The 12,177-nt window shown below is 39.5% G+C and overlaps 1 protein-coding gene across 2 annotated transcripts; it reads right to left on the bottom strand.

The window, feature by feature from the left end:
* Positions 1 to 5,949: 5,949 nt before the first annotated feature.
* LOC107613087 (coatomer subunit alpha-1-like) lies at positions 5,950 to 11,394 on the bottom strand. 2 transcript variants are annotated; one of them, XM_016314936.3, is made up of 4 exons: positions 11,091 to 11,394; positions 10,659 to 10,920; positions 9,538 to 10,032; positions 5,950 to 9,053 (listed from the first exon to the last, which is right to left on the bottom strand). In XM_016314936.3, exons 2-4 carry the CDS (start codon positions 10,864 to 10,866, stop codon positions 6,097 to 6,099), a joined length of 3,660 nt encoding a protein of 1,219 aa, XP_016170422.1. In that variant the 5' UTR covers positions 10,867 to 10,920; positions 11,091 to 11,394; the 3' UTR covers positions 5,950 to 6,096. The 2 variants fall into 2 exon arrangements, with proteins under 2 accessions (XP_016170422.1, XP_016170423.1); XM_016314937.3 differs by having other exon boundaries at positions 11,146 to 11,385.
* Positions 11,395 to 12,177: the final 783 nt, after the last annotated feature.

The raw sequence follows: 12,177 nt of genomic DNA, 5'->3' as shown, positions 1-12,177 counted from the left end.
TAGCGCTGAACGCCCAAAATGGGCAGCTTCTGGGCGCTGAACGCCAGAACAGGCATGGTTCTGGCGTTCAACGCCAGAAATGGCACACAAATGGGCGCTGAACGCCCAAAATGGCCACCAACCTGGCGCTGAACGCCCAGAGTTGGGTACAAAGGCATTTTTACATGCCTAATGGGTGCAGGGATGTAATTCCTTGAACACCTCAGGATCTGTGGACCCCACAGGATCCACTCAGGATCTGTGCACAGGATCCCCACCTACCTCCACTCACTTCTTCTCACCACTCTCTTTCACACAACCCCATAAACACTCTTCCCCAAAAACCCTTCACCAATCACCTCAATCTCTCTTCCCCATCACCTCTTCACCACTCACATCCATCCACTCTTCCCCATAAACCTACCTCATAAACCCCACCTACCTTCAAAATTCAAAACCAAATCCACCCATATGGCCGAACCTTAACCCCCCCTCCCTTCCCTATATAAAGACCTCCATTCTTCATCAAATTCACACAACACACCCCTCTATACTCCTCTTGGCCGAAACCACATCTCCCTCCCCCCTCCATATTTCTTCTTCTTCTTCTTCTATTCTTTTGTTTATTGCTCGAGGGCGAGCAATATTCTAAGTTTGGTGTGGTAAAAGCATAGCTTTTTTGTTTTTCCATTACCATTGATGGCACCTAAGACCGGAGAATCCTCTAGAAGAGGGAAAGGGAAGATAAAAGCTTCCACATCCGAGTCATGGGAGATGGAAAGGTTCATCTCCAAAGCCCATTAAGACCACTTCTATGATGTTGTGGCCAAGAAGAAGGTGATCCCTGAGGTCCCTTTTAAACTCAAAAGAAATGAGTATCCGGAGATCTGACATGAAATTCAAAGAAGAGGTTGGGAAGTTCTAACAAATCTCATCCAACAAGTCGGCATCCTAATGGTTCAAGAGTTCTATGCCAATGCATGGATCACCAAGAACCATGATCAAAGTAAGAACCCGGATCCAAAGAACTATGTTACAATGGTTCGGGGGAAATACTTGGATTTTAGTCCGGAGAATGTGAGGTTGGCGTTCAACTTGCCATACATGGAAGAAAACGCACGCCCCTACACAAGGAGAGTCAACTTTGATCAAAGGTTGGACCAAGTCCTTATGGACATATGTGTAGAAGGAGCTCAATGGAAGATTGACTCCAAAGGCAAGCCGGTTCAACTAAGAAGATTGGACCTCAAGCCTATTGCTAGAGGATGGTTGGAGTTTATTCAATGCTCAATCATTCCCACTAGCAACCGGTCTGAAGTTACTATAGATCGGGCCATCATGATCCATAGCATCATGATTGGAGAAGAGGTAGAAGTTTATGAGATTATACCTCAAGAACTCTACAAGGTGGCTGACAAGTCCTCCACCATGGCAAGGTTAGCCTTTCCTCACCTCATTTGCCACCTATGCAATTCAGCTGGGATTGACATAGAGGGAGATATCCTCATTAAAGAGGAAAAGCCCATCACTAAGAAAAAGATGGAGCAAGCAAGAGAGCCCAGTCATGGAGCTCAAGAGGCGCAAGAAGCTCATCACCATGGGATTCCGGAAATGCCTCAAATGCACTTTCCTCCACAAAACTATTGGGAGCACATCAACACCTCCCTAGAAGAATTGAGTTCCAATATGGGACAACTAAGGGTGGAACATCAAGAGCACTCCATCATGCTTCATGAAATAAGAGAAGATCAAAAAGCAATGAGGGAGGAGCAACAAAGACAAGGAAGAGACATAGAAGAGCTCAAGGACATCATTGGTTCCTCAAGAAGGAAACGCCACCATCACTAAGGTGGATTCATTCCTTGTTCTTGCTTTCTCTGTTTTTCGTTTTCTATATTATGTGCTTATCTATGTTTGTGCCTTCATTACATGATCATTAGTAGTTAGTAACTTTGTCTTAAAGATATGAATGTCCTATGAATCCATCACCTCTCTTAAATGAAAAATGTTTTAATTCAAAAGAACAAGAAGTACATAAGTTTTGAATTTATCCTTGAACTTAGCCTAATTATATTGATGTGGTGACAATGCTTCTTGTTTTCTGAATGTATGCTTGAACAGTGCATATGTCTTTTGAAGTTGTTGTTTAAGAATGTTAAATATATTGGCTCTTGAAAGAATGATGACCAGGAGACATGTTATTTGATAATCTGAAAAATCATAAAAATGATTCTTGAAGCAAGAAAAAGCAGCAAAGAACAAAGCTTGCAGAAAAAAAAATAATAATATAGGCGAAAAAAAAAATATTTAGAAAGAAAAAGAAAAAGCAAGCAGAAAAAGCCAAAGCTCTTAAAACCAAGAGGCAAGAGCAAATAAAAAAGATCCCAAAGGCTTTGAGCATCAGTGGATAGGAGGGCCTAAAGGAATAAAATCCTGGTCTAAGCGGCTAAACCAAGGTGTCCCTAACCATGTGCTTGTGGCGTGTAGGTGTCAAGTGAAAACTTGAGACTGAGCGGTTAAAGTCAAGGTCCAAAGCAAAAACAAAGAGTGTGCTTAAGAACCCTGGACACCTCTAATTGGGGACTTTAGCAAAGCTGAGTCACAATCTGAAAAGGTTCACCCAATTATGTGTCTGTGGCATTTATGTATCCGGTGGTAATACTGGAAAACAAAGTGCTTAGGGCCACGGCCAAGACTCATAAAGAAGCTGTGTTCAAGAATCATCATACTGAACTAGGAGAGTCAATAACACTATTCGAAATCTGAAGTTCCTATAGATGCCAATCATTCTGAACCTCAATGGATAAAGTGAGATGCCAAAACTATTCAAGAGGCAAAAAACTATAAGTCCCGCTCATATGATTGAAGCTCTGTTTCATTGATAGTTTGGAATTTATAGTATATTCTCTTCTTTTTATCCTATTTGATTTTTAGTTGCTTGGGGACAAGCAACAATTTAAGTTTGGTGTTGTGATGAGCGGATAATTTATACGCTTTTTGACATTGTTTTTAGTATGTTTTTAGTAGGATCTAGTTACTTTTAGGGATGTTTTCATTAGTTTTTATGTTAAATTCATATTTCTGGACTTTACTATGAGTTTGTGTGTTTTTCTGTGATTTCAGGTATTTTCTAGCTGAAATTGAGGGACTTGAGCAAAAATCAGATTCAGAGGTTGAAGAAGGACTGCTGATGCTGTTGGATTCTGACCTCCCTGCACTCAAAGTGGATTTTCTGGAGCTACAGAACTCGAAATGGCGCGCTTTCAATTGCGATGGAAAGTAGACATCCAGGGCTTTCCAGCAATATATAATAGTCCATACTTTGGCCAAGAAGTGATGACGTAAACTGGCGTTCAACGCCAGCCTTCTGCCCAAATCTGGCGTCCAGCGCCAGAAAAGGATCCAAAACCAGAGTTGAACGCCCAAACTGGCACAGAAACTGGCGTTCAACTCCACAAATGGCCTCTGCACGTGCAACACTCAGGCTCAGCCCAAACACACACCAAGTGGGCCCCGGAAGTGGATTTATGCATCAATTACTTACTCATGTAAACCCTAGTAGCTAGTTTATTATAAATAGGACCTTTTACTATTGTATTAGGCATCTTTTGATCATCTTTTGACCATCTTTGATCATCTTAGGATCTTAGGATCATCTTTGAACGCATTGTTCTTAGATCAAGGGGGCTGGCCATCTTGGCCATGCCTGGACCTTCACTTATGTATTTTCAACGGTAGAGTTTCTACACTCCATAGATTAAGGTGTGGAGCTCTGCTGTTCCTCAAAGATTAATGCAAAGTACTACTGTTTTCTATTCAATTCATCTTATTTCGCTTCTAAGATATCCATTCGCACCCAAGAACGTGATGAAGGTGATGATTATGTGTGACGCTCATCACCATTCTCCCCTATGAACACGTGCCTGACAAACACTTCCGTTCTACATGAAATAAGCTAGAATGAATATCTCTTAGATTTCCTAATCAGAATCTTCGTAGCGTAAGCTAGAATGATGGCGGCATTCAAGAGAATCCGGAAAGTCTAAACCTTGTCTGTGGTATTCCAAGTAGGATTCAATGATTGAATGACTGTGACGAGCTTCAAACTCGCGATTGTGGGGCGTTAGTGACAGACGCAAAAGAATCAATGGATTCTATTCCGACATGATCGAGAACCGACAGATGAATAGCCGTGCTGTGACAGAGCATGTTAGCATATTATTCACTGAGAGGAGGGGATGTAGCCACTGACAACGGTGATGCCCTTGCATAAAGCCAGCCATGGAAAGGAGTAAGACTGATTGGATGAAGATAGCAGGAAAGCAGAGATTCAGAGGAACAAATGCATCTCCATACGCTTATCTGAAATTCTCACCAATGACTTACATAAGTATTTCTATCTTTTATTATTTATCTTTTGATTATCTAATCCAATCACATTTGACCCTACCTGACTGAGATTTGCAAGGTGACCATAGCTTGCTTCATACCAACAATCTCCGTGGGATTCGACCCTTACTCACGTAAGGTTTTACTTGAACGACCCAGTACACTTGCTGGTCAGTTACACGGAGTTGTGAACCGTGGTCTTGGCATCATGTTTTGGCGCCACTACCAGGGAAAGAAAGAGCGATGAATTTTACATAAGTGTAATCACGATTCCGCGTATCACCAGACCACCATGACTGATTCACAATATCCCTATACCCAGGATGAGTAGCCCAAGCAACAACAAATCGGAAAGGTCGATTCCCTTTAGGCTGAGGACGACCTTTACAACGCACCAGAATAGGGCAATGATCAGACTGAAGCCTATTTAAAACTTCTGCATAAGCCTCTGGAAAGATAGATCATCAACTACTATTTATACAGTTTAGTTGTACTTATTAGTTACCAAAATATTTTTATGAGTAAAGTATCGTTTTTGTCCCCAACGTTTGGGGTAAGTCCTGTTTGTGTCCCTAACGTTTAAATCGTCCTATTTGTATCCTTAACGTTTATAAAAGTGATTCAATGTTATCCTACTATCAATTATACTAACAAATCAGATTATATTTTTCAATTATTCTCACCTGGATGTATTCATTCTCAATTAGGTCTCACTTGGATGTGGTCGATTTTAATATTATACCCACTATTTGTGTTTAGATTCAATTATGTTCTTAGAAAAGTGAATTATGTAAATGTTATAGGAATTAGTTTTAACATTTGATGAGTTATTTTTCGGAGTAGATCATCGATTCTATCCCAAACATTTATATTCTAACTTCAAAAAGAGGTTTTTAAAACTCAAACTAAAGCGTTTATGATGTGTAATTGATGGCAGGATAACATTGAATCACTTTTACAAATATTAGGGATACAAATAGGACGATTTAAACGTTAGGGACACAAATAGGATTTACCCCAAACGTCGAGGACAAAAACGATACTTTACTCTATTTTTATTGATGTTATATTTTTTCAAGCATCGATTAAAGTCTCAAAATGTAGCGATATCAAACTCAACTTAAAATGTAGCGATATCAAACTCAACCTAAAGTTAATTTAGCACAGCACATGAATGGAAACTTCACATACCCATATACATGAAAAAATATTGAATGATAAAAGATTATACTTTATCAAATAATTGAAAAAAAAAATTGAGAATATCTATCCCCTCGTATTGATACTTGAAATTTTACCAATGTCTTAATTTGGTTAAGGCCTCAAAATATCAACTCAACCTAAAAGTTAATTCAGCACAGTACATGAATGAAAACTTTCACATGCCCAAAATATTGATAGTGTTTGTTATGATGTCTAAAAGATATTGTCTAATTGTTAAAATAGGTTAAATAATTAATTTTAAAGTTAAAAGGTAAAAATTTTTAAATATTTTAAAGTTACTATAAAAAGTAATTTAAAAAAAATTAGACAGCAAACAAAAGGCACCATAAAAGAATTAAAAAAAGAAACCATGAAAAATAAGAAAGAGAAGCGAAGAAACACACTCAAACTTCTTTTAGCTTCTATAGGGAATTATATTAATTAAACAATAGGGACTAGTATCTGCTGCTGAAAATTGACATGAAACAAAAACTGAACAAAGTGCTCCTGTTCCAGCAAGTTCAATCAACGTATCTGGGAAGGAGAACAGAGCAATCCAGAAGCATCAGCCCCTACAACTGCAAGGTCACATACAGTGCATAGCTGACCCTCCTGGCTCAGCACAAAGTGTGCAGTGCAATACGGACAAGAAACATCCTTCTGTCCGCGGTAAATTGGCACATAAGTTGCACCACAAACCACAAATGGGTTTCTGAAATCATAGTTCAACTGTGTGTTATTGGTCATGTTCTTTTCCGCAGCTCCCAGAACTTGCCTTGCTGTCTTGGCATGGTTTTCGACAGTAGGATTGGTCTCGAGTAGCCTCCTCGCAAAGTTGGCAGCTGTGGCAAGGTTCTTTGCCTTGTAGCAGACAGTCATTGCATTAAGCAAAGCTAGCCTCAGATGAGGGGTTTGGAGATTACAATGGGTGAAATACGCGGCAAGCTCCTGCTGGCGTGCTGGATTGTCCTTAATTTCCCTTCTCTTCAGCTCCATCTGCAGACCCAAAACATATTCTTTGACTATGATAATCAACTCCTTCACATCATCAACTTCCCTCCTCGACTCAATGACAATCAAAGGAATTGTATGAAGGATACTGGTAAATGTCTTTAGAGCCTCGGTGAATTTCCCTGCTGTAGTTGATTTATAACCAGCTTTGAGCTTTTCATCTAATTGAGACAGTTTGAAAGGTAGTGCGGGTGGGCCTCTTACATTTGGACTAGATGACTCACTCCAACCTCTTTCAACAGCAAGTGATATAACTGGGGCAGATGAGAAGGCACGCAGGTAGGAGTGGCTGCTAGTATGAAGATCAAGGAAAATGGATCTTAAGGGAGTGAAATTCTTTATTGCAAGTTGCCTGTTCAGTAACCTCATTGCTGTATCAAAATTGCCAGCAGCCGCATGATCTGCTGCAAGAGATGATTTCTGAATCCACATCTGGCTAACTGTAATCCCAGGTGTTGGGGCCACGAAAACTGAAGATCGTGTACCGGTAGAAGCTTTTGGAGTTTCAGCTTCAGGGGGAAGCTCCAGATCTTCCAGCTCCCATCCACCTTCTCCATCATCCTCTTCACCCGGCTCTCCATCATCCAAAATTGCAGAAATGTCTCCATTTTGTATGCCATCCACATCAACCATATCAAGCTCCTCACCCCAATCACCATTAGTAGCTTCATACTCTTCTTCTTCAGCATCGCCATCTGTATTGCTAAAGCCACCATCAAATATGCCTCGCATGACCCTAAGAAGGGGCCAATCACCACTGGTTATTACAGGTGATGGTGGCATCAAGAGAGATGGTTTTTTCCCCTCAGGCAAAGATGGAAGATCATCCCCCAGTTCAGCCGCAAGCCTTTCAGCAACATCATGTAGTCCGTGGACTTTGGCAGTGAGGTATGCAAGATGCAAATGACCCACATTCTCCAAAATCTTAACACGCTCTTGGACATCACCCATATATAAGGCATTGTGAAACTGGCCCATCACATCGTTCTTGACTTCGGCAATTTTCAACATCTTTGCAAGTTTCTCCACATTACCAGTAATGAGATATAGGAAAGACAATCTCTCAAAATTTTTGGTCCTCTGGTATGCATATTCTACTATACCAGCATTGCCTTGTCGAAGAGCTTCAACCCCTAATCGATACCAGTGATCTTTCTCATCAATTGCAGTGGCTGATGCAACAGCGATTTGAATGTTCCCACTCTCTAACGCCAAATTGAACCGAATTCTCTCATCTTTCACAAAATGAAGGGCAACTTCAGGAAACCCCTTCTGCTGTAGATATGCAATCATAGCCTGCCCACAAAGGTGGGAGTTCTTTATCATGTTCATGACATGGTCATATCTTTTCTTCAAGAGAGAAAGCTTAAAGATATATTCAGTCGCATCAATAGCTATAGCTTTGTTTTTCCCATCCCGACCCAAGCAGAATATGGTGTTTCCAACAACCTTTGTGATATAAATTGGGACATCCAGTGTTTTTATTATCCCGCTATCTCCATTAGGAAGGCAGTACTTGATATGATTTAATGTTGTGTAAATAAAAATGCCGTTTTCATCCCATGCTCCACTTTTCACGCGGATTGTCTCATGGAGGGTGCATTGGTGAACAAGCTTCTTGCTTGAGATGACAATGGCATGTTTGCTGAGCAAGGCAACAGTTTCCATGTCACTAGACCAGACAACATACTTGATAAAAGGGGTCTGAATATCACCGATAACAAGCCTCTGCTGAAGATCAAATATAAAAACCCTATCCTCTGACCTACATAACAAGTTGCCTGTTCCAGCATAAAATATGGCATCTGTGGCAATCGGGAGAGCACTCTTTTTAACAAGCTCATTCTTCAGATTTTTAACTAGGACTTGATTGCTGGTTTTGTCGAGCACAGCAAACCTATTCCTAGCCACAAAGACAGCTGATCCACCAAGACCTTTCTTGGGCTCTTGCATATCTCCCCTACCAATAACTGAGTCATCCTTGGATAAGGTATACAACTCATAAGACCCGCCCTCCACATCTGAACAGAGAAGAACTGCATTTTCAGACGGGCTATAGGAAAGAGTCTTCGGACTTTGATTCAGAGTTAAAGAACCAGGTCGTCGAATTGGAAGTACTTGTGTCTCTCTCTGTGTTGAAAATTCGTAGTAACGCAAAAAACGGTCTTTTGCATAAAATAAACAATCACCACTAACTGCAAAAGCAGGCCTTTCTCTCTCCAGCTTAAAGACAATCATTCCACTGTCATGACCAGCAGCCAACAGATTCATATCAGGATGTATTGCAAGAACCCAAAATCGATCATGCTCTCTGCGGAAGGTTTGAATTCCAGTGCGCTTTGTCGCATCCCATACTCGAATACTTTTATCTTCAGAATTTGATACAATGATGTCCTGTTTGGCATGGAACATAACACATGAAACATTATTCATGTGCCCTCGCAGAGTATCCACTTCCCATGCCTTAGTATCTGAACACAACATAAATTTTATTAGTGAAATGTGCGAGACGACAGCAAATACTTTTTCTTCTTGGTTAACCATCTAGTACAAAAGTTAATGCACACAAAAAATGTATTTTATGAAACATTTTTGTTGCCAGCACTAAACAATGATATGCTAATATCTTTAACAAAAATGCTATTTGTACACCAAAGTCAGCCACTAAAATCAGCCACCAATGTATTTATGTATAAATACATGTATAGTTTAATTTATTTTCAATGTGTATTTATACTCCAGCATGTATTTTATACTGGTGGCTGACTTTGGTGGCTGATTTTGGTGTACACGTAGCATAACTCTATTTTTAATAACCACAATGACATCAATGAGTATAGTATATGAAAGCCTACGGCAGCTCAACTATAGTATGCAAAATAGAAAGTCACAGATACTACCACTCGGTTGTTATTCAGGACAATAAAAAAGAAAATAACTAGGCTTCAATTTTACCATTCATCCTCCAAAGTTTCACTTGTCGGTCATCAGCTCCAGAGACAATGAGAGGAAGTGTAGGATGAAAAGAAGCCCAGTTGACCCCGCGATCATGACCTTCCAACACATATTTAACAACTGCATCAACACCACCAAAAAGATCCGTGTTCATCTGACTAAAACGCAATATATCATCTGAAGGAGGCCCAGCCTTCTTTTTGAGAGAACCAATATCCCAAACACGAACAGTCTGATCTAGAGAGGCTGACACCACAATATCCTCTTTTGGATGGAATAGAGCACACATAACATAATGATTATGCCCTGTTAGGACAGATATACATGTTCGTGATTGCCAGTTCCATATGCGAATAGTCTGATCATCACTTGCACTCACAATCCACGGGTTCTCATGATGAAATTGCACAGTGCGAATATAATCAAGGTGTCCTAGAAGAGTGAACAAACACCTATGCAACTTGTAGTTCCAAACCTTAATCTTGTAATCATCCCCTGTCCAAGGGAAAAAAAAGAAAGAAAGAAAAAGAACAAAACCATCACCAATAAGCAGCAAATAATATGAAGTAAAACCTTCCCCTTCTACAAGTGAATTTCCCTTCCTCTCTTTATCAAGTGACAAACATAATTACATAAGTGCAGGAAAATCACATTTAAACCCAACCAATGACACACAGAGCTTATTTTAAAAGAACGGATTTGTTACTAAATTAACAGATCTAGATAATCTCAATTACACCAAAGATATATCCTTTTTATATAAATTACAGCCAAAACAAATCACGAATAATTACAAAATGTACCCGTCATGTGTATTGCTCACTGTATCAACACCATGGGGCAACCAAAGATTAACAGGTAAAGAGATAATATGATTATCAGCATGAATACTAGAAGCATACTTATTACTACACAAACACACACAAACAAATGCTTTCTAAAACTTAAATATATTACCTACCAGAAATGTTTAGGTGGATCCTAACATAATTTAGATGAGTACGACATAACCTAGATTATGTTTCCATAGTTGAATACAATAGCGTATGCACAATCAATGGAACAGAGTATTAAGCAGTGAATGGAACAAATCAAATGCAGAAACAACACAATGGCCTTACCTCCAGAGACAAAGAGAGGCTGAGAATTGTGGAAGTGAACACCTCTAACAGGGCCATCATGCTCGTCAAACCTGTCGATGAGGGTTCCCATGCGGTAATCCCATAGTTGAATCACACCACTGTGAAGACTCGCAAGTATCCAGGGCCTTTTGCTGTGAAAACTAAGCCCCTTCACTCTGTTACTCTTGGTCTCGAACTTGGTCAACATTTTCTTCTTCTTCTTCTTCTTCCCCCTCAATCACTAAGCACTCTTTCGTGCCCTCTGCAGCACCATCCAATAAAAATCAAAACGATATCAAACCAAGACAAAGAAAAAAAAAAAAAACATGTGTTTTGCATCGCAATTGAACCTCAGAATGTGAATATGAGCATAGTAATCAGATTTTCGTTAAAGGAAAGAAAAATGGGAATCTAAGCGCATGGAATCGTTACTGTATTGAAGTCTTTCAGGAAACGCAATGTGGGAATGATGAAACATGGAATTCACCTCGATGAATCGGAAATCAAGTTCACCGACACAGGTGAGCTCATATATCTAGAGAGAGAGAATATTAAGTGATGTTGTTTCAGATGAGATCCGTTAATTTTCGAAGACAAAGGCTCTCAATCTCAAAAGCAGAAAGTGGAGAAAAGAGAGAGAGGGCGGAGAGAGTAGAGGAGCAGAACGAGTAACCGAGGACGAGGGTTTAGGAAATGCATTTTATTTGCTTACACATAACTAGTCGTTGATTTAGACACATTTTTAAGTTACACTGAATATATTATTAAAGACACCCCAGGCCCCAAGTCAAATGAGTTCTTTTTTCTGTTTATACTTTTATAATAAAAAACAATTAAATTAAATTAAATACATGCCCGTCACCAAAAAAAAAAAAAATTAAATACATGCCCTGTATACCTTTTTTGGCTACGATATCTATAACCAGCTGAACAAAACCCAACCATAAGTAGCCAAGTTATATCATGATCCGTGTAGGTACATTGCTACCTCTATCACTTCTCCAACTCACAATGCACTAGCTTCATGTCCCTTGAATTCAGGTATTCAGTCAGAATTCGCTGTTGGATGTCGAAAAGGAGTAACATCAGTTAAAAAGAAGATAAAAGACAGGTGAAAATAACTGGTTGACAAGGTATATGAAAGCAGTAATCACACTTGTAGATTAAGAGTAGAATACTACATACTAGACACACCATCCATAGACTACAATATAAAAATGACTAAACGAGCAATGCTACAGGATTAGTATAATTCCTTCTTTTTGATCCAGAGTTAACCATCAATATTTAAAAATGTTACATACGATACTAAGCTGTTGAGGTACACGTATGGGATTGCTGGCCAAAATTACTGGTCAATATAAACTAAAATGGTTAGTCCTTGAGTTTTTCTTTATAAAAATTTATGGGTGTTCATCCTTCAAGGAATTGTTCATCCTTCAAAACTTCTGTCCCTGCAAGAAGAATGCTTATATGAAAATTCCCGTGTTTTTTAGATCCTAACACTCCCAATCCACTA

Source organism: Arachis ipaensis, chromosome B8, assembly GCF_059453495.1.
Source record: "Arachis ipaensis isolate K30076 ecotype BB chromosome B8, ASM5945349v1, whole genome shotgun sequence".
Lineage (NCBI taxonomy): Eukaryota > Viridiplantae > Streptophyta > Magnoliopsida > Fabales > Fabaceae > Arachis > Arachis ipaensis.
Note: the sequence above shows the minus strand (reverse complement) of the source record. Positions and strands in the feature narration are given on the sequence as shown.

Bases quoted from the DNA above. Each gene is read 5' to 3' on its own strand.
- LOC107613087 (XM_016314936.3), bottom strand. From the start codon at position 10,866: ATGTTGACCAAGTTCGAGACCAAGAGTAACAGAGTGAAGGGGCTTAGT. The intron at 10,033-10,658 runs GTAAGGCCATTG...TCCCTTGGACAG, and splicing joins GCCTCTCTTTGTCTCTGGAG to GGGATGATTACAAGATTAAG. The intron at 9,054-9,537 runs GTAAAATTGAAG...TGTTGTGTTCAG, and splicing joins GAAACTTTGGAGGATGAATG to ATACTAAGGCATGGGAAGTG.